The sequence below is a fragment of the Rattus norvegicus genome, chromosome 1, assembly GCF_036323735.1.
Source record: "Rattus norvegicus strain BN/NHsdMcwi chromosome 1, GRCr8, whole genome shotgun sequence".
Taxonomy (NCBI): Eukaryota; Metazoa; Chordata; class Mammalia; order Rodentia; family Muridae; genus Rattus; species Rattus norvegicus.
The window spans coordinates 230972511-230996777 of NC_086019.1; the positions used below are offsets into that span (position 1 = coordinate 230972511).

Genomic DNA, 24267 nt, shown 5'->3' on the forward strand with positions numbered 1-24267 from the left:
AAATCTGGGGTGAAAGAGAACCATAAAAGATCAATAAACTAGTTCAAGGGGAAGACGTAATGACTGGATTTGAGAAGGGGATTGACTATCCAAATTAGACCCCCAAAAAACCCAAGGAGGAGGACAAGGAAGTGAAGGGAGGAATATGCACTTAGAATCTTTAAAAGCCAGGAGTGATTGTATATTCCTATAATCCCAGCATACCTGTAATTCCCATACTTGGGAAATTAATACAGGAGAATTAAGAATTTGAAGACAGACTGGGCTACATAGCCAGCCTGTCTCATACAAACAAAAAACAAACAAAATCTTTGTAACAGTCTTAGTTAGGGTTTGCATTGCTGTGAAGAGAAAGCATGACCAAGGCAGCTCTTACAAAGGCAAACATTTAATTGGGGCTGCCTTACAGTTTCAGAGGTTCAGCATATCATCATAGGTTCACAGGTATCGCCATAGCAGGAAGCATGGCAGTGTCCAGGCAGGCATGGCTCTGGGAGAACTGAGAGTTCTAACTCTTATTCCAAAGACAAACAGAGGAAGACTGGCTTCCAGGAAACTAGGAGAAGGTTCTCAAAGCCCATGTCCACAGTGGCACACTTCCTCCAACAAGGCCATACCTCCTAATAGTACAACATATTGAATATGCTGGGCCAAGCATATTCAAACCACCATACACTTTAAAGTAAATAAATATCTATATTATTGGTTAAGGAGACAAGGAAATTGTTCCATGAAACAATTATCAGAAGACCTCTCTAATCTTTGGAAAGGTATGATGATCAAGGTATAAGAGGTCTATAGAATTTCTAATCTAACCAGAAAAGATCTTCGCCCCAGAATTCTAGTCAAACTGTCAAAAGTCTAAGAAAATAATTTTACAATCTGCAGGGAGAAAAATACCATGTCACTTCTACTGTACACTCATTAAAATAGCAGTAGACTTCTCAGCTGAAGTCCTACAGTTTATAAAAGAGTGGAATAGCATATTCCAAGTCCTGAAACAAAGAAAATGTCCATCAGGATTACTCTACCAAGCAAGACCACTCTTCAGAAAATGGAGAAAATTAAGACCTTCCAAGATAAGCAAAAACTGATTCATGACCACCAGACCACCTAAGGGAACCCTACTCACAGAAATCAAAGAAATAGCTAGCATCACCGAAGCCTGTGAAAGTATAATCCCCCGTACAAGAGTAACTACACAAAAGACAAAAAAAATCAGGCATTGCCTCTGCAAATAGCCCAAAGCTAAGACGGGAAGAAAACGAAAACATTCCAACAACTGTAAGAAAATCATTAAGGGTGACAGAGATGCCTCATGGGGTAAAGCACTCGACTGCAGAGTGTGAAGAACTGAATTGGATTCTAAGCGCCCATGGAATTGTCCATGATGGAAAGAGAAAGGATGGTGGCAGGGGCAGCTAAGAGCCCACATCTCCTACCCTAAGCAGGAGGCAGAGAGCAAACTGCATATCCCAGTATCTGTATTCCTTTCCTAGCACCAGGGAGGTAGCGACAGGGTTCCTAGGGCAAGCAGGCTGGCTAGGCTAACTGAATCAATGCACTCTGGGTTCAATTGAGAGACCCTACTTCAGTATATAAGGCACCTTAGGAAGATGCCTAGTGTCAGTCAACCTCTGACCTCCATCCTCACCACACAAACATGTATGTGCATGCACATAATATATACATGACAGGAATACAGCCTTACCTATCATTAACAACCCTGGATGTAAATGGGCTAAATTTTTTTTTCAGTTAAAGCTTAGGAGACTTGCTGAATGGATTTAAAGAAGACTGGAGTCACCAGTGTGCTGCCTGCTAGTGATCTGCTTTACAAGTAATCACACAGACAGTGACTAGGGAAAGCTTCGACATGATACACCAGGAATGAGCAACAAGGACCATCTATTAGACACTGGGACAGAGATAAAGGTAGTGACCATGTGGGAATGAATCAAGTCAACAGCAAAATATAATTGTAAGTTACTTAAATGGTAAAGCATCAAGTTTTATACACAGACATTGTAACACTTAGAGAGAGGATCCAATACAGAAATAGTGTATAGTTTCACCATTCCACTTTGGTTAAAAGAACAGCCAACCTCCTCCTGAAGTCAAATTAATACCAGAGTTAAGTTATACTATAAATCACATGACTTCCAGACACTTAGAAAATGATCCACCCAGTAGCTACACAACGCATTTTCAAAATATTTAAACCAGATGCTAGATCCTTTCTAATCACAGTGATCAATGGAACTCTAAATCAATTAACAAGTGAAGCTCTAGCAATTACACAAACGCATGGAAATGGAACAACACGGAGCAGTAAGGTCACTGAAGAACCGACAGGTGAATGAATACTTTTCCCAGATTGACAGCCGGAGAGGATTTTAGTACATTTCTATTGCTGCAATAAAGCATCGTGACCAAGGCAACCTGTTAAAGGGAGTGTAGAGTCCATGATGGTAAAGAGAAAGTATGGTGGCAGGAGCAGCTAAGAGCCCACATCTCCTACCCTAAGCAGGAGGCAGAGAGCAAACTGCATATCCCAGTCTTTTGAAACCTCAGAGCCTGCCCCAGGTAACACATCTCTTATTCTTCCCAAACAGTTCTACCAACTGGTGACCAAACATCCAAACATGTGAGCATATGGGAGCCATTTTTATTCAAACCAGCACAGGGAGTGTGGCTAATAGTAGGTTTCCATGTTCCAGAGGGTGAACGCACACCAGAGCACATGGGCAACAGTAACTGGCTTAGTAAGTTTTCAAATGAATAAATAAAAGGCATGCGTTAGGAAGAGGAGTTATTAGAAGGGGGGGCATAGGTTACATTTTCACTATATACATATATGAAATTCTCAACAGAAAAAAATAGAAATAAATCAAACTAAATACAACACAATGCAACTGAGTTGCAATAAATAACATTTATGAGTTACAAAATAACAACGATCAGAAATAAAAGAATACAAAAGATCAGCAAAGCCAAGAGTTATTTGTTTGCACAAATTAAGACAGAAACATTATTGACTCAACAGAATATCAAAGCATCCTTGGGGATGATTTTTTTAACTTCATGTTGACAAGTTAGAAACCCCCTGAGGACATAAAACATGTGACTAGAATAGTGAGTGGTGGTCAGCACTCTCCCCTTGTACTAGTTAGACAGTAGCTCCCTAACTGTTCAAGCAAGGAATGTCAGGGTCACCGTGTATGTCCTGCTACAGTCCGCTGGTAGGACCTTAGACAGGTCTGTGGGAGAGACCTCTGGAGAGTTTTTGCCCATGTCCTGATGTTCCGGAATGTCCCTCTCCAGGCAGGAAGAACACTGTGACTGTTTCCTGTCTAGAGTACAGGAAGCCTGTGCTAGCTCCCCCGTCTTCCTCTCTTCCGGGACTCTCAACTCCTCAGCAGAGTCTAGGGGGTGGGGTCCTCTGGGCCTCAGAGGCCCTGGGTGTCCACACAGAGGGTCCTCATCTCCATTCTCTACTCTGTGAGACTCGTGCGATGACGTCACAAGTGCTGTTGCGGATTGCGTGTTGCACCCATTTTTGTTCCTATCAGCCTTTTCCCTTTCATCTTACCATTTCCCTTTCATCTGTCTGTGCTAGCCTCTTCCGGAGTCCTCATTTTTCCATTCTTCTGTGATTTTTGTTGAAATATCAAAACTTATGGTTTCGTTGCAGAATTTAATGTTCCATCATTGTAGCTTTGTCTAAGTCCCGTCACTTCCCAGTTTGCTTGAAGAGATCCGGGATCAGTAGAGAGGATGCCGCTGCCTCCTGCCAGGCCTTTGTATATCTTGCCTCATTCACTGCTCAGACTGGAGGGGGTAGGGAGTCCTGGGAGGTAGGTATTAGCCCCATTTTACTGGGAACTGAGACATTCTAGAGCCGCATAAAGGGGAGTATAGACTGAAGGGCTAGATTGCCTGGGCTTGAATCACAGTTCTGCTACCTCACAGCTGTGTGACACTGGGCAAATTACCAAGCCTTTCTGTGCTTTTTTTTTCCCCTCTTCTTGAGTGTCTTAATATGATTCCTGCCTCACAGGGTTGTTGTGAGTTTTGACGGTGACTTGTGACACTGTCAGAAGAGTCCTGGCAAAGGACCATAGCTCAGTAGTTGCTAGCTGGCTACAGAGCAGACAGGCCAGCAGCCCAGGCCCTCCCCACAGCAGGGCCAGCCTAGAGGGACTGTTGATGGTGAGTGCCCGGTGCACACTGACCCTGAAGTGAGAGGGGGGACACAGCTCTGATCCCAGGGTACTGCCCTCCTTGGCCTTGTGAGGGTTTTAACAGCCTCTCCCAATCTTTCACGACTGCTCCGACATGTTCATCTTGTCCATGGTACATCGAAATGCTATAACCTGCTGCATAAAGATTTTCAACTTTGTAGAAACCACGTCAGAACCTGTCGTGAAACTCGGTTTGCCTCCCTCACCTTTCTGTAGTTTGGGGGAAAAAATGGAATCGGGGTAATTTCCTGATGACGAAGCTGGAACACAGTTCCCTAGAGTTGAAGAACCTCGTTGACTTTTGATATCGACAGGAATAGGGAGGAATTCCTGGGCCATTTCATGTCACCTCAAGAGTGGAGAGGAAGCATTTCAGATGCTAGAGAAGTTATGAGGCAGATGAAAACCGCTCGGGTCAGAACATCCAGGGAAGGCCTCTCAGCCACGTGCACTCAGGTCCACTCAGGGCCTTCCCGTATGCACAGCTACACCCACTTGTGCTGCAGTTAGTAAAGCACGTGTGTGTTTTATTAACTCCAGAGTCTTCCCGAGTAGATCGCTCCCAGCCATCTCATCACCACGGGAAGAATGGTGGGGAAGCTGTGTGGGAGTGGGGTTGCCCTCTCTCCTGGGTACATCAGTAATTAGCTATGCGATGTTTGGAGGGCTGACTCATCCAGGCTCCGCTAGGCGAAAATGCAGGCAGCAGGCAGCATATTTTAACCACTAGTGAAATAGAGATGCAGTGCTGAGAGTAAAGTTTTCCCTACAGGTAAGTTACCCAGCCACCCCCACAAGAGCACAGCCCTACCCACCGGTACCATAGCTTTCACAACGGCTTAACTTTACCACCCCCACCATCGACAATAGCCCAGCCTTACCCATCCATCACAGGGATGCAGCTTTACCCCTACCCTCCATAACATCGCCCACAGTCCCAGCCACTGACTCACCTTGACATAAAATATGTACTGAATACGATTGGGGAACTGCGTCCTACACCCACACACTTTCATTATATATAGCAGACACGGAGAGAATGCTCAGCGTGCCGTTCAAAGACTTTTTTTCATGTATTCATTTTATCTTTTTAAACAGCCCTGTGAGGTAGATACTATTTTGATCCATATATTACCTAGAGAAAGCAGAAACGTTAAGTGGCTTGCTTAAAATCACACGAGTAATAGGCAGTAGAACTGAGATTCAGGTTTAGAAAGCTCAGCTAGTTTTTACTAGCTAATCTATCTTTTAATTATTATTAAAAAGAGAAATGTGTCCATTTTAGTCAGGTACAAACTTTATTCATCTTATGAAATTTAAGAGAAAATTCTTGCTACAGATAAACGGGGGCGGGTGAGATTATAGAATTGATTGAACAGGAAGACATAGAACCCTAAACATATATGTACTCTACAACACGGCTACAAACAGGGAGAGCAAAGACCCACAGAACCAAAGCAATACAAGGACGAGTCCACAGTAACAGCTTGTGGTCTTAACACAGTTTCTTGATAAAATGATGGAACGAGCAGGACGTACACACAAACACAAACACACACGAGAACCGAAAGATGGTGTTAACTGACCACTGAGACTGCTTACCGTGAAGTCCATATGCTCACCCAAGTCGGCCATGTGCTGGATAACACCTTTCAGAAGGACTGAAGTCACACATGGTATGTTCTCAGGCCACAGTAAAATTGATTCCAAAACCAATGCCAAATGGATAGCTAGAGAACCTCCAAATACGTTTGAAATTAAGAACACAGCTCTAAGTGATTCAGGGTTCAAAGACGTCGCAGCGGAAGTGTTTTGATGCAGTAGAGAAATGCCAGCGCATGAAACTGCATCACAGCTAAAGCAGGGCTTAGAGAAGGATCCACAACTTCAGTAGAAGAAAAGTCTGGACATCTGTAGGTTTTTTATCAGAAGCAGCTGAGGGTAAATTCAGCAAGTTACTCCCAAAGAAAGCAGATAGAAAAAAATAAAGGCATAGCCTGAAGTCAGTGAAGTGAGAAGGGAGGCACTTGATAAGAACAGAACCAAAGTGGGTTCTTTAGAAAGTCAAATGACAGTGAAGCATAAGACGACCCCCACGCCCGTCCCCGAAACTCATATTAGGAATGTTCCCCTTAAAGTGGGGTGTGTATGCCCATCTTCCTCCTATGAGCGCTTTATACCCCTAAGCAGTGTTAGCGTGTCCGTTCCCTTTTTGACTCTGAGTCTGCAAATTCTTTTCTAACTATTCTCCTGTCTCTGTTTGTTCCATGCTAAGCAGACGGCCCAGAAATTAGCCAAAAGCAGGAAGAAGGTGCAGTACAACTTCATCACTTGGTGTTACGCCTGTCCGTTTTCTTTTGTGTTTCGCCTTTTTATGATTTCGTGTTTTTGTTTTCTGCATCCAGCAAGTTTTTGTTCCGATTTCGTTTTGAGTCGCTCCATAAGCCAGCCTCTCTCCAAACTTGGTTGCCTCAAGTGGCCATTTTCTGTTGCTCATTTGGTCATTTCACGTCAGAGGAACGACAGGGAGCAGATTGGAGATGCTAAACGGATCCTCTAGCTCGGAAGCTGCAAGCCATTCAGGAGCAATGATGTGGCAGGGACCTGGGACTACCCGATCACAGTTACATTCCATTTGAGGATTTCTCAGATTGCTGGATGCAAAAAAAGAAAACCCTCTAATAACCACACATGTGCAGGGTTCAGCCCTCGGTGAGCCAGGCTGCACTTTGGGGATTACACTCCGAGGATGTGAGAGGTTGGGGGCTCGTTTGTGACGGGGTGGCTGCGGGAACAGGCAGCTGCTTCTGTGGTGCTGTGGTGATGTGTGAATATGAAGACCCTTTTACCAGAACCGCATCCGGTAGCTTCATTTGCACCTACTCCTGACACGGCCCTCCATTAGCTCTTGCAGGGTAAACTGAGCGGCTCTTCCAAGGTCCTCACTATGAGTTAATCACTTTTACCCTTCAGTTTCCAAAAGCCTTACAGAAAGGGCCACCTGTCATCATGTCCCGAGTTAATCTGCCCGGCGACTGCTGCTCTGGGGGAAGCAGCAGGAGCAACTCTGCATTTCCCCTGTGATACAGAGATGCTAACTCTTGCCCACGTCCTCCCCCTAGTACCTTCAGCTTTGGCAATTTAACTTTGTGTTGCCGTTCTGGTGACTGTGTCTTGGTAACCCAGTGTGTGAGCTAACCTTTCCTGTGCCTCTGGGTTAAGATAATATCATAAAACTTCTTCTTGGTGCACTTTCTCCTTAGGCTCCTGAAGGCGAATCTCAGCCAATGACTGAGGTGGACCTCTTCATCTCCACCCAGAGGATCAAAGTGTTGAATGCAGATACACAGGTACCATATTGTTCCCACTTTTCTCAGGGGTGAAAGCCCATGCAATTCTAACAGATCCTCTGCCTGTAAAGTGCCTATCCCCAGGTATCGGGGAGCCACAACTTGCATTCTGGGTCCTGGAAACTGACAGGGGTGATGAGGGAATGAAGAAAGGACAGACACACAGACAGAGTTGCTAGGATCTGGTAGAGTATGCACTCTGATGGAGATGGGCCAGCAGTAGCCTTGAAACTCAGTGTGTTTATTTTATATCTCTGAACAAGGAGGCAGGCTTAGCTAATCTCAGTAGGATGTCTCTTTAGGAGAGCAGCCTCAGGCTATAAACACTGGAGAGGGCAGGGCTGGGGTCTCCTATTTTTTTTTATATCTACACATGAAAATGGAAAAGCTTTGCCATCCCCATGAGTCTGCAACATTGGGATCCTGGATGTAACTGTGTTCATGTCAGTGATACACATTCAGTCAGGACTTCATCCACCCCCAACACCGGGCTCCAGTGAAACTCAAAGGCTAATGTGGGCTAAGACACAATCATTCTTAAAGCACAAAGGAAAGCACAGAATGTGTGTGTTGCCTGTCACTCATTTGAGTTCTCTGTGGAGGACTCATTGGCCTTAAGGAAGTCTGTTTAAACTTGTACAGTATGTACATGTACACATACACATGTGTACACACGCATGCACGCACACAAGTACACACACACATGCACGCATAAATTTACGTCTTTTCAGCTTCACCACTGGAGAGGTTTGATACTTGTTTTCCCCTACACGTATCTCTCATTCTTCATTAACCCAGGAAAATTCCTCAGGCCTTGTGGGTAGGATTCAGAGGTCCGGCAGTGAAAGCTTGTCCCTGGCCCACCTCTCCTGGGTTCCATACTCAGCTGGTCTGAGGGACGAAGATAACCATCTGGTAAGTTCTAAGGTTCTGTGTGCACTCACCTGCTCTGTCCTTCCCCTCCAGGAGCCTATGATGGACCACCCTCTGAGGACCATTTCCTACATCGCAGACATTGGGAACATCGTCGTGCTGATGGCCCGCAGGCGGATGCCCCGCTCCAACTCCCAGGAGAATGTGGAGGCCTCTCACCCATCCCAGGATGCAAAACGGCAGTACAAGATGATCTGTCATGTCTTTGAGTCTGAGGACGTAAGGCTGGCTTCCCCAACCTTCCTCTGGGTGACCGGGTTAGCCACCAAGCGGCCAGGTTATCAGAACCCGAGTCAGTCTGGCTCATCATACATTACACATATTTATTGAGTACCCACTGTGTGCCAGGCACTGTTCTAGATCTGCAGATATACGGCTGACTTAAAGCACAGGAGTTACTCTTTGTGCAGGTCGAAGGGGGATAGAAAAATAACGAGACATGGAACGTGCTTTACCGAGATATAAAATAGGACCAGTGCACAAAGGTCAGGACTAGTTCAAGTAGGGTCATCAGCATAGTTTTTTTTTTTCAAGGATGAACAGAGACCTAAATAGACCGAGAGTAGGAAATAGCAAGTGCAAAGGCCCCGAGGCAGGGGAGTGCTGAGTTTGCTTGAGAAGGAAGAGTGGCCACGCGTCCAGCAGGCTGTGAAAGAGGGAGACCCAGATTGCCAGACTCAGCAAGTCTTCATGGCACTGGAGCATCCACAGAGGAAAACTGGGGAGCTGTGCAGCGCTGTCATGCTGTCACAGTTAAGTTAGTGACCCTGTTCCTCCCAGCCCGGTGACAGGAACATCCCCCGCCAGACCCAGACCTCTTAACCACTGAGCCATCTCTCCAATTCCCTTTTCTCTACAAAATAATTCATAGCCATGAGTATAACAAAGGAAAAGAGGTTAAGATAAAAATCATGATACATGGTATAAATGCCAGGGCCCAGCCATTCCAAAAGAGGGTCACGAAGTAGCCAGATAATTTACACCGAAGCTCGACTGTGAGAATAACGTTGTATTTGATGTGACACTGTGGGTGATTTCTGTCTGACAGTTTGAACTGAGGGCAAACAAGCATCCACGTCTATACACACAAGCATTCTCTCCGTGCACCAGGGAGCAGCATACAGACAGGGCTGTGATCCTTAACAACTCAGAGTGCCCAAAAATTGTACAGGACGTAGAACCATTTGTCACCGTGTATGACTGTCCTGCACATTGCAGGATGTCCTGCATCCCCGATTCCTGTCTTCTGAGTATCAGTGACTCCCTTATGGGCACAATCATAATGAGAAGCATACTGACTCTCTTCAAATAGTTCCTGGTAGGCTCTGGCACCCTGATGTAGACTGACGGACTGACCTGCTATTTAGAACCCTCAAATGGCACGCGGAATTGTCCAGGGTGGGTGAGCCAGGAGTTCCCCCACTGACCACTGTCTCTCCCTATGCTGCTGCTCTAGGCCCAGCTGATCGCACAGTCCATCGGGCAGGCCTTCAGCGTTGCATACCAGGAGTTCCTCAGGGCCAACGGGATTAACCCAGAAGACCTGAGCCAAAAGGAGTACAGCGACCTGCTCAACACCCAGGACATGTACAACGATGACCTGATCCACTTCTCCAAGTCGGAAAACTGCAAAGATGTGAGTACTTCCCGGAACGTGTTCCCCCAGCTGAGCCAGCTGGGCGGGGCCCTGGAGGTCGAGGCAGCCCTGCTGTGGAAGCAGAGGCTGGAGACGGCAGTGTTCACAGGACACTGGGCGGTTCTCGTGCCCATCTCTGGCTTCTTCCCAGAGGATCCTATCATTAAGTAATATCAAAACCAAGTATAGCTATGGTGCACATCCCCTGCCCTTGTAAGTCCAGTCGAGTTCTGAGGGAATTCTGTAGCTGCAGGGCCTGGCCTCTGTCCTTACAAAGCCCACAGTCCAGGTAAGGGCACTGAAAGTGGCCAGTGACCAGCCACCAGCACTGCTGAAAGACACTGCACTTGGCAGAACAGAGGTCACGGCCACTCTCCCCTCACCTTCCTCTGTGTAGAGAAGAGCTCCATGCATTTATTTCTCACTCAAAAACTTTTAAATACTGAAAGGAATTCACAGGGCACCGTGGAACAGGGAAACCTGCACATAGCATCCGAGAGCCACGTGGATTAAGGCCTCCCGCCGAAGCTTTCACTACTAAGGACAACTAATGTTTTAAACTAAAACAGAAAATCCTTCTTCCCCTTGTCTCTGCATGTGAGGCCAGATTGGTCGTATGAAATGAGGGCAGGTCTAGGTGAGTTTGGTGAAGTGGTTTCTTACAGACTCCCAATGCCATGGAATATAGATTGGCCCCAAAGAAGTGTCCACACAGGCACGCACGCGCAGGCAGAGGACCAGCTCCGCCTCTCCCATATGGCTGCTGATTTGAGATATCTGCTTTGTCTTCTCCTTTCAGGTCTTCATAGAGAAGCAGAAAGGAGAAATCCTGGGAGTTGTGATTGTGGAGTCTGGCTGGGGATCCATTCTGCCAACCGTGATCATTGCCAACATGATGCACGGAGGCCCCGCCGAGAAGTCGGGGAAGCTGAACATCGGGGACCAGATCATGTCCATTAACGGCACCAGCCTGGTGGGCCTGCCCCTGTCCACCTGCCAGAGCATCATTAAGGTACCTAGGCATGAGGAAGCCTCTGCAGCCACAGACGTGAAACGATGTGAAACGTCACTGCCACCCAGGCCTCAAAATTTGTGAACATTTTTAAGCATAGGCAGGAGGAAGACCCAAATCTAAACTGCATGGACTGGCAGTCAATGATCGAGTTACTATTATCTCTCTGTAAATCACATACATGTTTTATGTAATACATGCAGCGTATGTAATATATGCCCACCCTAGGCTTAGCTCATCAGTTAACTCACTTTCTCCCACATAACCAGGCTCAGCCCCAGCAGGGTTCCCCTCAGCCCTCTAACCCAGACAGCCCGTTATCGCCAGGCAGCTGCACGTGATTTAACACCCTTTCCAGCTCCTGGAAACGTGTCAGCTCTTCAGAGAACACTAGCGTACCCCTGCCTCCGCCTGAATGCCCGAGGGAGAAAACCTAGTCTACACATTCCTCTTAGTTCAACCCATGCTCTCGCCATCAGCGTAGGAAAGAGTTAAAGAAAAACTGAATGTGGCCACTTGAGGGGAGAGCCGGATTTTCTTCTTAACATCTGTGTATTTAGCCTTGAGAGAATGCTGACCCTTGCTGCTTGTATGGCCGGTATGCTAGCAACCCATACCCAGCAAGCGAGCAGGCTGAGGTGCTCAGCTCTCCTTGGTCCAGGGGGTTTCAGAGAGAACTCAATGCTGGGAGGAGAGAATAAACCTGTACAGTAGGCATTCGGTGGCAAAGGAAACCGGCAAAAGTCAGCACCCTCGGAGGAGCTAGGGCGACGGTGCAGGTGAGCACACGGGGCAGTGTCCCTGCTTCCATCACAGGGTACACGTGCTGCTTAGTATACGCCACATGTGGAGGAATTAGTTCTGAGAGATGTCATTAGTCAATTTCCCAAACATCACAGAGTACTTACACAAATGTAGGTCAGCCACCTGATATGGCCTCTTGATAAAACCGGGTCAGTAGTTGTAAGACCCCTGAGGGGCTGCCGGTGTAAGACAGCATACTATCCTATGGTTAATGTTCTGTTTTAATGACGATGAGTACACCCTAAAATAACGATAAAAATGCAGCGTAATAAATATTTGTATTACTAATAGCTTAGACTTAATTATGTCTAATATGTAATTTTTTTACATACATGTGTGTGCATGCACACGTGCTGTGCTTTTATGCATACAAGTTTGCAGTGCAGAAAGTCTACACAGACGTCACCACAGATATGAGGAATGGGTTGTACTGTGATGTTAGGATGCCTATGGTGTCTCCAGGTAATAGGAATCTCTCAGTACTGTCTTACAGGATCGCTATGGTTGACTAAGCTGTGCGGCTCATGGCTGTACGGTAATGATGAGATCAGGGAATCTGCTTAATGCAGAGATTCACTGAGATATGTTTACTTGGACCCTTGTTGGGTGCTGAGCTGAACCATGGAGGAACCATACATGTGGAAGATAATTACGTTGCTGACAGGGTGTGCAGCATCACAGAGGTAAAGAGTGGTAACCGTTTAGATGGGGAAACATTTTTAGAACAGTAAGTTGACCCTAAAATGGTTAAAACCTAGGTTGTGTCAGGAAGGACAGGGGTGTTTAGACATGTCTGCCTAGACTGATGGACTGGCGTTGAGTCAAGGCTAAGATCTTAGTCTGACCTGCAAGGTTTGATCTGATGTTGTCATGGTGACCTTTACCGAAAGGCAGGACCACTGCCCATTGGCCTGCCCTCTCCCCTCTCTCCTGTAAACAAATTAGTGTGTGCGCATTGAGAACTGCAAAGATCTGTGTGGCCCAGACAGTGAGCAGGACCTCATCCAGAAGCTAGGCCTAGCAAGAAGAGATGACTGGTCCCACAGTTACACAAGTCAAGGGCCATGCACTGAACACTGGTGGTCGTAGATACGCTCTCCAAACTCATGGCTTCTAGTTGCTCATGAGCTTCTATGTAGCAGGTACTGTGGTCACCTATTGCAAAAGTAGGCACTGAGGCACAGAACAATGACATCATAGCTGACCTCTGGTACAGACAGATCACTCGCCAGTGAACAGTCTGCCCCCAAGACAGCACTGTCAGGGAAGGTGTCTGTCTAAGTGTATACCCTCAGCCAGAAGTAATAATGCAAGCCCCAAAAAACTGGAGACTGTCTTGGCTGTCCTACTGTGAAGAAGTTACTACAGACACACCCTACAATGCAAAGGACAGCCTCTGCTGTTGATAACACCAGTCTTGAGGGTCTGTGTATAGAGTACAGAATTCAGATGTGAGAGAGAAAGCAGCGAGTGAAGTTGTAAGGGTGACTCTATGGGGAGTTGATCTGGGTCTGGAAAGGCCATGGGTTGGAGGGAGGAAGTATTATAGACTTAATATGTCCCCTTGAAATACATGTTGAGGCCCTAACCCCAGGGATTTGGGCAAAGTGATTAGGTCCTAAGGGTGATGCATTCATGGATTGGATCAGTGCCTTTATGCAAGGGATGCTATGACTTCTCTTCCTTCCTGTGAAAGCAATAAGAAGCCAGCAGGCTGCAGCCCAGAGGAGGCCCCTCATCATCACCTGGCCGCCAGCACCCTAATCTCAGATTTCTGGCCTGTGTAACTAGTAGAAGCTACCCAGTATATGATATTTTGTTGCTGCGGCCCACAGTGACTGAAAAGAGAGAGTGGGGGCAGGGCAGCAGAGGGAACTTGAGTGAAGATAGGGAAGGACCTGAGTGTGAGAAGCAAGAATTTCTGATGACTCCCAGTCCTGTGTCAGAACCTGGCCTTCCCATAAGCCACCCCTCACCGGAAACTCCAGAGGCTTAGGGCCCCCAGATGGCCATCCATCGGAACCCAACTCTCCTCTTACCTGTCCCATTGCCCTGTAAATGACACAGACAAGATAAAGGTGATCATGTCCATGTGGTCAAGCTGGCCCCCCTTGTCTACCGCTTAGGGACTTCACTCTGTCCACTGATCACCAACTCAATCAAGGCGAAAGCAGAACCCAAACGCAGACAGTAGCCCTCGAGCTTCTTGGGGTGTGGGGGAGGAGGGAAAGTTTGTTTGAGGAGCTGAACTTTGATGTCCGTACTCGGCGTCACCATGGACTCAAAAGATGAAAGTGTCATGTGGTGACGAAAGAGCCGACGGGTGACGAGGGCCTGAGAAAGCCGCTCCACTGCGTCCTCCCCTTCAGAGATGTGCACCACAGGCAGGGCCAGTTAGAGACTGCTAGACGCTCAGTGCCCCAAGACCCTCAGTTCTGTTGAGCTGAAAAACCAGATAGCCTACCTATCCTAGATGTGGAACATTCGCCACGACACTAAATGAAGACACACTCAGTAGCCATCTTTTATAGTTCTGTAGACATCATCCACTTTGTGCCTAGACCTAGACAGATGCTCACAGTGCCCAACCCCAAACCCCTCAGCTACCGCAGGGGAATGTCCGGGCTTCAGAACTTCCCTACAGTGCTGCTTGTTTCACTGGGTCCCAGTGTGCTTTATAGTTCTCTACCAGCATCCTTCATCTTGGTCAGCCATTGCTTCTCATACATGGGCCACCCAGGGATGCTGTGAGGATGCTGGTTCTGTTCCGACAAGTCTTAAGTAGGGCTCTGCTTTTCCGCAAACTCTCAGGGAGTCTTCCAGCCTGCACTCTTAGGAACAGGCATCTAAAGCCATGCGTCCTGTGTCTTACCACCTCAACGCTAGTATCCCCTCCCCACCCCGTTACAGGAAGTAGAATGTTTCTAGTTACAGAAACCTTCTCCATTCCTTTGCGCCTACCTCTTACCTTTCCAGTAGTAATTTATTGCTAAAGCACAGTCACCAGTAGGCACAGCCTGCTAGCATCTGTCTCTGTTCCTGCCTTTGCCTCCGAGTCCCGCTCTCGAGATGTCTGCTCTTCTCCAGCCTGGTGCCAGCTTTCCCCGTCCTTCTCAAGAGCATCGCCGTTCTGCCCTTGTTGCTATAGAGACCACTCTTACTTCTTCCCTTCTCACTGTGTTTCTTAATTTGCTGCATCACTCACTGTTGTCATGGGTACAGAACGGCCACTTATTTCATTGGCACCTGCAACAAAATGGCAGGTTGGAAATCTAAGTTAATGGAACCCAACTTGAAACGCTGATTAGGGATAGCTAAGCCGAGCGTGCCCTGGTTATTTCAGACCGCCATTGCCCAAGCCTTGCATCGGAGCACATTTTCTCCAGTCTTAGTTATTTTGCTGAGGGACCCAACAGGCATCTTGAATCAGTTCAAAAACAATGTGAAAATTTTAGGAAACACTGAGAAAATAGCTTCGTTCTCGTGCTTTTTGATGTATTCTATACAGTCTTCCAAATTACCTGAGTACACATAAATAATCCTGCATTTAAACAGGTGGCTTTGTGTGAAGGTCCACAATCCATCTGGTCAGATCCTGTCACTCTCAGCTCTGGTTTTCCACAAATCCCTGATCTTTCAGTGCATGGTCTTCAGGGGGATGTGGTGGATGGGGGACTCAAGCTGCCTTGCCCCTCCCCCATCTTAGTTCTGATACTCTGTGTGTGCCCTCTCTTAGCCTCTCCTCCCCCCTTCCCAGTTCCAGGAGACCTAGAGAATCTTACTCCTTCTAGTGCCTAACCCGTTTCCTGGTATATAAGTGACTTTTAAATGAACCAAGAGTAGGTGCTCAAGGAAAAATATAATCTGCATGTGACAAAGGTCTGGACTGCCACGCTTCATGATACTACGGGCTCTGATGTTAGGGCGTCTGAATTCTGAAGCTTAAATGGCTGTCTCAGCATAGACTAGGGCGTTTAGGAAGAACTACATAGACCTGACATAGACTACATAGACTACATAGACCTACATAGACTTCAGTGAGTATCGCGATGTGGAAAACTGGAGAAGGTAAGCTAGAGCAAAATGCCTACGAGCCTCCTGTTATAGAAGAAGAATCATGACAGGAACTCAGGTCTAGGGACACCAGCACTGTTCTCCTCACCTGGCTATGCTTGTCCTGCTGCAGGGAGCAGAAAGCCAGACCTCCTTTCTCCCTTGTCAACATGACAACAAGATTTGTTGTCAATGAAGGCCCAAATCTGTCACTGGCATCTTCTGTAGGAAAAGCGTACTCCGTCCATTCCACCATGTTGAAAATGCTAGTTCCTTAATGAAGGAGTTCCCTAGCCTGTTTCAAAGCACTTGGGGCACTGATGATGCCAGCATTGGTTTGGGTATCAAGTCACATGGGGTGCTATCTCTGGGAGATATGAATGAAATCTAGCTTTCCCCCAAATCCCTGCTGCTTCCAATTGTTGCTCTCTCAGAGGAGAGCATGCTTACCCACGTCAAGACCCTTGCTCCCTTGGAGGAAAGTCTAAGCTGACCTTGAGTCATTTCTTAAGCAGCTAGTCTTGGCAGATAGGAGTCCAGGCAGGCAGGCAGGCAGGTAGGCCATTTCCTGGATACTCTTATCTCCCAGCCTCAACTGTAGCAGCAGGGCCTCCAGTCACACAAGTGTGGTCTGTTTGCTCCAGGACACCAAAATCGTCATTTTCTCTGCACTGTGTATCTTGAACTGGGATTCGAAGCAGCAGCTAGAGAGCAGGTGCAGGGAGAGTCTCAGAGAGCCTTGAACATGCTCTCCTCAAATATCTGCTCTGGCAAGCAGGAGGCAACCCTGGCAGCACAGGCCTTCCTCAGAAACAGCAGCACTGGAGGGAGCACACTTACTTCTGGGGTGGGTTCTTCTCTCTGACCCTCACTTCTCAGCACATAGCTGATGAGGTAGTAGGTGAGCCTGAGGGAGGGGTTGTGTGGCTAATGTGTGGAAAGCTCCAAACAGGCTCTGAGAAAAAGACTGTCCCTGTTCATAATTAAAGGCCAGCTTTTCTTCTATAATCCATTCTGACCTAGAGGAAGGATGAACCCATATTCAGTCTTCACGTTTCATTTCTTCACGATCCACAGCTCACGGAGGCAGATACTCACTGAAGCATCCAGCTGGGGGGGGGGGTTAATATCCATGAGCTTGACGGTCTCTCCAGACGTAGAGTGGGGAAGGAGAGGTCAGAGACCAAAGAGAGTGAACAAGCTGTTTGCCGGAACATGTATGCCCTTTGTTAGGAGTCACAAGAGGCCTGCATCCCACAGGGCTCTCCACCAACTGCGCATACACTCATCCTTAAGCAAAGGTGACTCTTCCTTGTAGTCGTACTGTTGCCAGGTCCCTTGATACAGTGCATTTTCCAAAGTGAAGATGCCATGTGCAGGACACCCGTCTCACACCCCTCCCAGGATGGGTTCCAGGGAGACCTCGTGGGGACAGCTCAGGCACATACAGCCTGCAGGCAGCCATGTCTTCAGAAGACCGCAGGTCTGGGTGCTGCTTCTGGGTCGGGTGACATCTGCTTCTATTCACTCTGCCCAACTCAGTGGCCCCTATCTCCACTGTACCTCATTCCTGTTTAAGGGCTTAAAGAACCAGTCCCGCGTGAAGCTGAACATCGTGAGGTGCCCCCCAGTGACCACAGTGCTAATTAGGAGGCCGGACCTTCGCTACCAGCTGGGTTTCAGCGTGCAGAATGGAATTGTAAGTACAAGCCCTACCACACCCTTTTCTAAAATACAATGACAAATGAAAATGGAGATGTATTGAGTATTTTTCTGGCCGGTCCATTCCCTTCATCTTTCCGTTCAGTAAATAGGCTTGGGGTTTCGGTTTTAATTTGACTAGCTCTTGGGACTTTGTTTGGGGATGGTGTATGCCAGGCAGGCACTTTACCAGTGAACCACAGCCCTGGCCTAGACCCTTGGTCTTGTCTCCAGTGTGGAAAGCAGCTAAAGAGTGCTTTGACCTGAGAGCCCCTTAGAGCCGAGAGGACCCAGTTACTGCAGAAACACTAAACTCCCTTGCTGCAGGCCTTGTCTGCATCAACTTCTGAATACTTGCATGGTCTGTAATGTAAAGTCAGCCTTGCTAAGGTCACCCGCACACCACACACTCTTGCTGAGTGTGTGAGGTAGAAGTAGGCCAACATGCAGTGCTGGGAGGGTTCACCAGTGGTCATGGGCTAACCCTATGCAGTGACTGGCTGTGCCATCCAGGTCCATGCCAGTAAGAAGCGAGTTTAGCCAGGGACAACCAAGTCAAGAAGAACAGCAAGCACGGCTCTCCTCGAGCCACACCATGGCTCTTTGGATCACACAGTAGCAATCCCCAAATACAGGATCAAACAGTTCCATGGGTAAGCCTGCTTGTGACTATGGAAAGCCGACTGAAACATTGACCACTGGCTGATAGGCCCAATATGGATAGGAAGTGGTCAGAGTTCAGGTCACTAGTAAGGTCACACCTGTCATATCCCCTGTGCAAAGCTGCTGCACTAGCAACCAGGCGGGCCTACAGAACCTGCTTTTGCTGCCACCGAATATGATTCCAGGGATCAGACACAGGATCTGTCATGCTGGTTAAACATTCAGTCACTAGGCTCCGTACCAGGCCGCAGAACCCATCACTCATAAGAAGAACCTGCGAGATTTACATGGCCCAAGCCTCACCAAGTCAGCTTCTCAGGGGTGTTCATGCTAGGGCACTAGGGTTCCAGGGAAGACCGTCTTCCACCCTGATGTGGTTCTAAGGTGGGGCACTGCCCATTAGGTGTAACCTGATGTTTGTTTCCGGTAGATCTGTAGCCTCATGAGAGGGGGAATAGCTGAGAGAGGAGGTGTCCGCGTGGGACATCGGATCATTGAAATCAACGGCCAGAGTGTCGTAGCCACACCACACGAGAAGATCGTCCACATACTCTCCAATGCTGTTGGGGAGGTAGGAGTAAGGCCTGGGGCTGAACAGGGTTGAGGTACCTTGTGTGCCCCCGGCGCCATGCTAGCCTTGCTGGGAACCTTCTAGAACCTCCTTTCCCCTCCCTAGATGTTTCTTAGGAAGCATCCCCTCTGCCTCAGACTTGGCTAATGTAACCCCCTCCTCTGCTACCTCTCTTCAATGCTCTTGTTGTGTCACTACTCTCTGTGGCTCCCCAGATTCTTTCTCCCCAATTAATCCTACCCAAATGTGCTTAGAAGACAAAAATTAGATTCAATACCCATCAAGGCAGTATCCCCAGCACTGGCACGGGCTCACACCCAGTCCTAACTTTATCTCTGGGTCTGCTCTCCTGCTTCAGTAGCTGAGCAGTTTTAGACGGTCTGGCATTTCCACGTTGCCAAGAAAGGGAAGCAGGCTGCCAGAAGCCAGAGCCCTCCCCGTGGTTCCGTCTCTATTCAGAGTGCTGTAAAAGCTGGAGCCTTTTACTGGAAAATGAAGCCTTACCCCTATCTTCTTACCATTTAAGAGTCAAGGAAGCTTTCTACAAACCCTGTGGGCTTCAGTCTTCCAAGACCAGGTCCAGGGGCCGGGGGCGGGCAGTCCTGGAAAGTGTCTGTAGTGAGAGACCCTATTTCTGAGGCCCTACTCTTAGCCCCAGCTAACATGGCTTTCTACCCTCAGATCCACATGAAGACAATGCCAGCAGCCATGTACAGACTGCTGACAGCCCAGGAGCAGCCCGTTTACATCTGAGCCGCACCTCCGCGGCGTGGCAGCATGCATGGAGGACTCTCCTCACCGTGGTTGTGTTTCTTGTGCTGCATCTGTGTGTCCACTGAGACATTCCCCTCTCGCACCCAACGTTTGGTTTTACACAGGAAGAGAAGAATCGGCAAGGGCCTCTTTGCTCTCTGTCTCTCTCCAGTTCGCTTTTTTATGTTCCATCCTTAACACCAGGGAAGTTTGGTGTGTGCCCTCCTGAGGGTGGAGAGCAGCTAATATACCTAGGATCATGGTGGAGGCCTTTGGGGGATCTTAAAGTGGTTGTTACTGCCCAAGGAGGCATCATCCCTCCCCAAGAGACACACACTTCCCTGAAGGAGCTCTCAGAGGCAGCACAGGAGATGACTGAGCAGTGCCTAAAACTCACTTGCTGATCTCTCCGCCCTCCTCACCTCACTGATGGAAAGATGGTTGGTGACAGGTGACAGCACTGAATATCCTTAAAGCCCACATCTTTAAGGATGTTTGCTGCCTGCTGTGTAGTTGGAGCCCCGCACATTATTTCTGCCCAGAATTTCTGAGCCACTTTTAAATCCCTTCCCTAGTTTCTTTTAGTTGCAATGTGTGTGCTAATTCAGGCCTAACTTCTGAGAAACAAGGACAAGGATGCTGTGACACCCACCTCAGAGGTCCTGGCAAGTCACAGGGCCTCCAAGGTTCCCCAGGTTTCCAAGGTTACCAATTGGAGGATAACCACTGGCAGGTACTGTCCTAACGTACTTGCACAGGCGCTTATGTGTAACACACACACACACACACACACACACACACACACACACACACGAGCCCTGCTCAGTGTTTCATTTGCCCTCTGCCTGTATCCAAGCAGGCTAAAAACCTAGCACACAGACTCTGTGGAGAACCCCCCAGCACCTCTCTGGAAGATCTCCCCTCCCCTAGCATAAGGTTGACCTAGGCAGAAAGCTGCAGGCCTTGTCCTAAGACAGACACTCTCCTGGCCTTCTCTATCCCAATTGGCTCAGAGTCCCCTCCAGGACTCCCCCACCCCATGTACACAACTGGAGGTTGTTCTTGAGGGACAAACCGTGATGGGGGTGCCCTAGTGTCATGCTTTCCTGCCTGAAGGCTAAGCCAGCCTGGGCCTGTTCACCACTACCAGTGAGGATGTGATATTATAAAGGCTAGGACAGATAAGCCACTACATCAGGCAGAATTAACAATTGGTGTTGGGCCTTAGGAATCCCCAACTGTGCCCCAGACACATCCTCTACTGTCTTGCAGATCTGGGAGTTTGCAGCTGGTATGGGAGGCTCGTGGTCTCCCCCAGATGCCTCACGTTTTAGATCACGTCTCAGTCCGTGCATGTTTTAATAATGCCATTCTGAGCCAGTTTCCACTTATTCTTGGTCCAAAGAGCAGTTTGTTTCCATGTGGAATGTGGCTCTTTTTTTTCTTTTCTTTTTTTTTTTTTTTTTTTTTCTGTTCTTGTTTTGTTTCATCGATGACCTCAGTAGAGACAGGGGAAGAAAAACTAATATATTTTGTAGTATGGATATAATCCCTGTTCTCTGCATCTGGGATATTTATATTGTGTCTTTGGAAATGGGAGTTCAGTGAGCAGTGTTGGGGAGGATGGATTTATGGAGGGAAGAGAGGGATCTAGGGGAGGGAGAGATGTGAATAGAAGAGAGGGAACAGGAGACTTCAGCCAGGGTGGGAAACAGTCAACCCCTGTTGACTTGATGAGTTGTCTAGAGAGACTCTGGAGAGCCCGGTGCTTGCTGGGAACTGCAGTGAGCCCTCAGTTTTACTCTAGCACAAAAAGTCCCAGCGATATGAGACTCCGGCTGCCCAGATGGCTGCCTGAGAAGGGCTGGGCCTGCTGCTGTGAGAACTATGTGGAGTTGGGACCCTAGGAGCCAGGCCGTCTGGACTTGATGTTAAGGCTGTCTAACCAAATGCTCCTGCATGACCAGGCCCAAGGTCAAACCCCAGGAAAGGTGGAGAGCAGGAGCCATGGCTTGGGTTTTCTTTACATCTCCTGAAATAACTGATCTGTCAGGTATCTAATATAATACACGCTGAGGGGTGAGACCCATCTCTGCCAGAGAGGACAGCTAGAACAAAGAGAGACGTTATTGCTGCCATTTCTGGCATTGGGAACCTGGGTAAAGTCACTTGACAGGCTTATGTCCGTCCGTCTGGCCCAGGGTGGCCACCATGGGCAGGCACCTAAGCACCTGGACAGGAAGGCAGAAGCAGGACCTCAGAGGCTAACTGGGACCAGTCAGGGGTAGACCCCACAGACCTCACTCCCAGTAATCACCCCAGGGGAAGAGGAAAGAGAAAGTGTTTTCTATTCTTGTTGCTCCCAACCCTGGAAGCCTTAAGAGGGGCTGAAAAGCAAGGCTTTTCTTGTGAGCTCTCCTAGGGAACTAATAGTTTAGCACGATTGTAAGGATTACTTAGGCTTTTGTGTTAAGGAGGGTTCCTCCCTCCCAGAGGAAAGCCTGGTCCAGGCCCCCTGCTGAAGCATGTTCTTCCTCTTTTGAGCATCAGACTGAATGATTAAACTTGGGGTCAGGTCTCATCTGGCATCCTCATATACATAGTTACATATGTAAATATCTCATAGCTCCCAGTAATGGGGCCAGCTACACACAGAGCTGCCCCCACAGCAAGCAAGGCACAAGCCACTCTGCCCACTCAGCTGGAACCCGCTGGTGACTTGGCTTTGGGGCAGGTTTCCAGATCCACACCCCTCCCCCCAGTCCAATGAGGTTGCACTAGAACCCACTCTGCCTCTGCCTTCTCCTCGGGAGCACTTCAGGGAGCCACCATCAGCCTTGAGTTCACGAGAGGAGGAAAGCCTCACAGATCCAGGCCAGGAGCCCACTTCCTGAGCGATCCCTTCCTTCACAGCAGGCTCTGTGGGAGTCCAGGGGCGGGGGTAGAGCAGAGCAGGCGGCAGGCTGCCATCTCCCTGCACACAGGTTTGCTTTCTGAACTTTGCCCGTCAACATTGGCCTTCAGGGAGTCAGAGTAACCTACTACCTCCCCCATCGCTCCCCTCCCTCCTCCTGCGGCCCCACCCACACCTATGCTCCCCTTGGCACACTGATGAAAACCCACCCACAGAGCCCTGCTCAGGTCTCTCCACCCACTGGTGTAGCTGTCACCAATGTTTACAACCAAGGGCCACCTCTTCCTGATGTTTTAACTCTCACCTTCACAAGGCTACCTGTTAGTTTGAGTTTCACCTCTGTCTGCTCCTTCCCTGGTTAGGGTCCACTGAGTACACAACTCTGATTTTATCTTCCCTCCATCTAAGGCAGTGTGTGATGTGGGAATGAAATCTCTTGTACATACTTAGCACAGCACCTGGAGTACGAACTCGCACCCCTGTTCTGTAACGGGGTGCATTAGCGCTTACTGTAAAACATCGGGAGAAGTATAGTATTGTATTTGTAACAATATCGTTCTTTGTATACATGAAACTCAATGATCTCTATATATAAATATAAATATATATAAATAAAATATATCTACACGTGAGCCTGGAATGTTGATACTGCACACCCACTGAATGTATTTCCTCTGACAGTCTAATCACCGGTCCTGGCCCACCCTCCCCTTCTTCATGCCGTAGTGGCAGTTGTCTGGTTTGGGGTTGTGACGTATTTAATGTGCTCTCTCCTTATTTAACTGAACGCTAATGTCTGTATAAGAATTGCTGGAACAATAAACAAGGACTTCACCCCCTTGTCTCTGGATGTCTTACTGTTTCAGGGAAGAATGGGGCACTGTGTACAGGGAGGGAGGATTCTGTCTTTAATAAGTTACCTCTTCCAACCTTAAAGATTATGGAGACTGCCTGCTACCCAGGTATTTACTTATCTTGTGAGACTGGCTGGGTAGCCTGTCACCCCCACAGTGTTCTCTGTCTCCTTAGAACACCCTGAAAGCGAGAGGGAGCCTTTTTGATTTATCTAGCACCACTGAAGGAAGGAGAGAAGCAGAAATCAATCCTTCCTCCAAGAAAAATTTAAAAAAACAGAAGCCGTCTTCACTGAGGGCTGGAGCCGGAGGAAAACAGTGCCTCAGGACCAACCTGAGGATGCGTGAGACTTTGCAATTCCACTTTTCAAATTTTGGTAACATGGTTTTCCTGCTGCCCGTGGGCATGAGTGGGGTAGAGGGCTCCCATCACAGAAGACCTGGTCTCTGCTGCCATCATAGTGTTCATTAGGACATAATCTTCCTCCTTTCCTAAAAGCTAGTCCAAGGTCCCTTAGAGACTACATCCAAGCTACCAGAAGTCCTGGGAGGCAGCAGCCTGCTGTGCTCCAGCAGCCCTGCCTCTTTGTTACTATATCTTTGTAATAAAATCCTTAAGGTTGAAAAGCTTAAAAAGGATGATAGTGGACTAAAACCCTCCAACAGTTGTCTCCCCACAGAAACATCTTAGACAGCTTGATTCGCTGTTAACACCGACTTTACAAGAGCTAACAAAACCAGATGAGAGATCACAGGATCTTGTTATCCTATGATTAAAA

General features: G+C 48.0%; 1 protein-coding gene across 4 annotated transcripts in view; it reads left to right on the forward strand.

Moving 5' to 3' along the window:
- The window catches only part of Apba1 (amyloid beta precursor protein binding family A member 1), a 205690-nt gene extending 182214 nt beyond the window's left edge, over window positions 1-23476 (forward strand). For 2 of the 4 annotated variants that reach the window (XM_063275486.1, XM_063275480.1), the window contains exons 6-13: window positions 6520-6555; window positions 7508-7594; window positions 8561-8746; window positions 9984-10163; window positions 10963-11175; window positions 17612-17731; window positions 18827-18967; window positions 19649-23476. In XM_063275486.1, coding sequence (XP_063131556.1) covers window positions 6520-6555; window positions 7508-7594; window positions 8561-8746; window positions 9984-10163; window positions 10963-11175; window positions 17612-17731; window positions 18827-18967; window positions 19649-19720 — 1035 coding nt within the window. In that variant the 3' untranslated portion in view covers window positions 19721-23476. The remainder of the gene's footprint in view (window positions 1-6519; window positions 6556-7507; window positions 7595-8560; window positions 8747-9983; window positions 10164-10962; window positions 11176-17611; window positions 17732-18826; window positions 18968-19648) is intronic. The other 2 variants (NM_031779.3, XM_039092551.2) reach the window with 2 other exon arrangements.
- The last annotated feature ends 791 nt before the right edge of the window (window positions 23477-24267 follow it).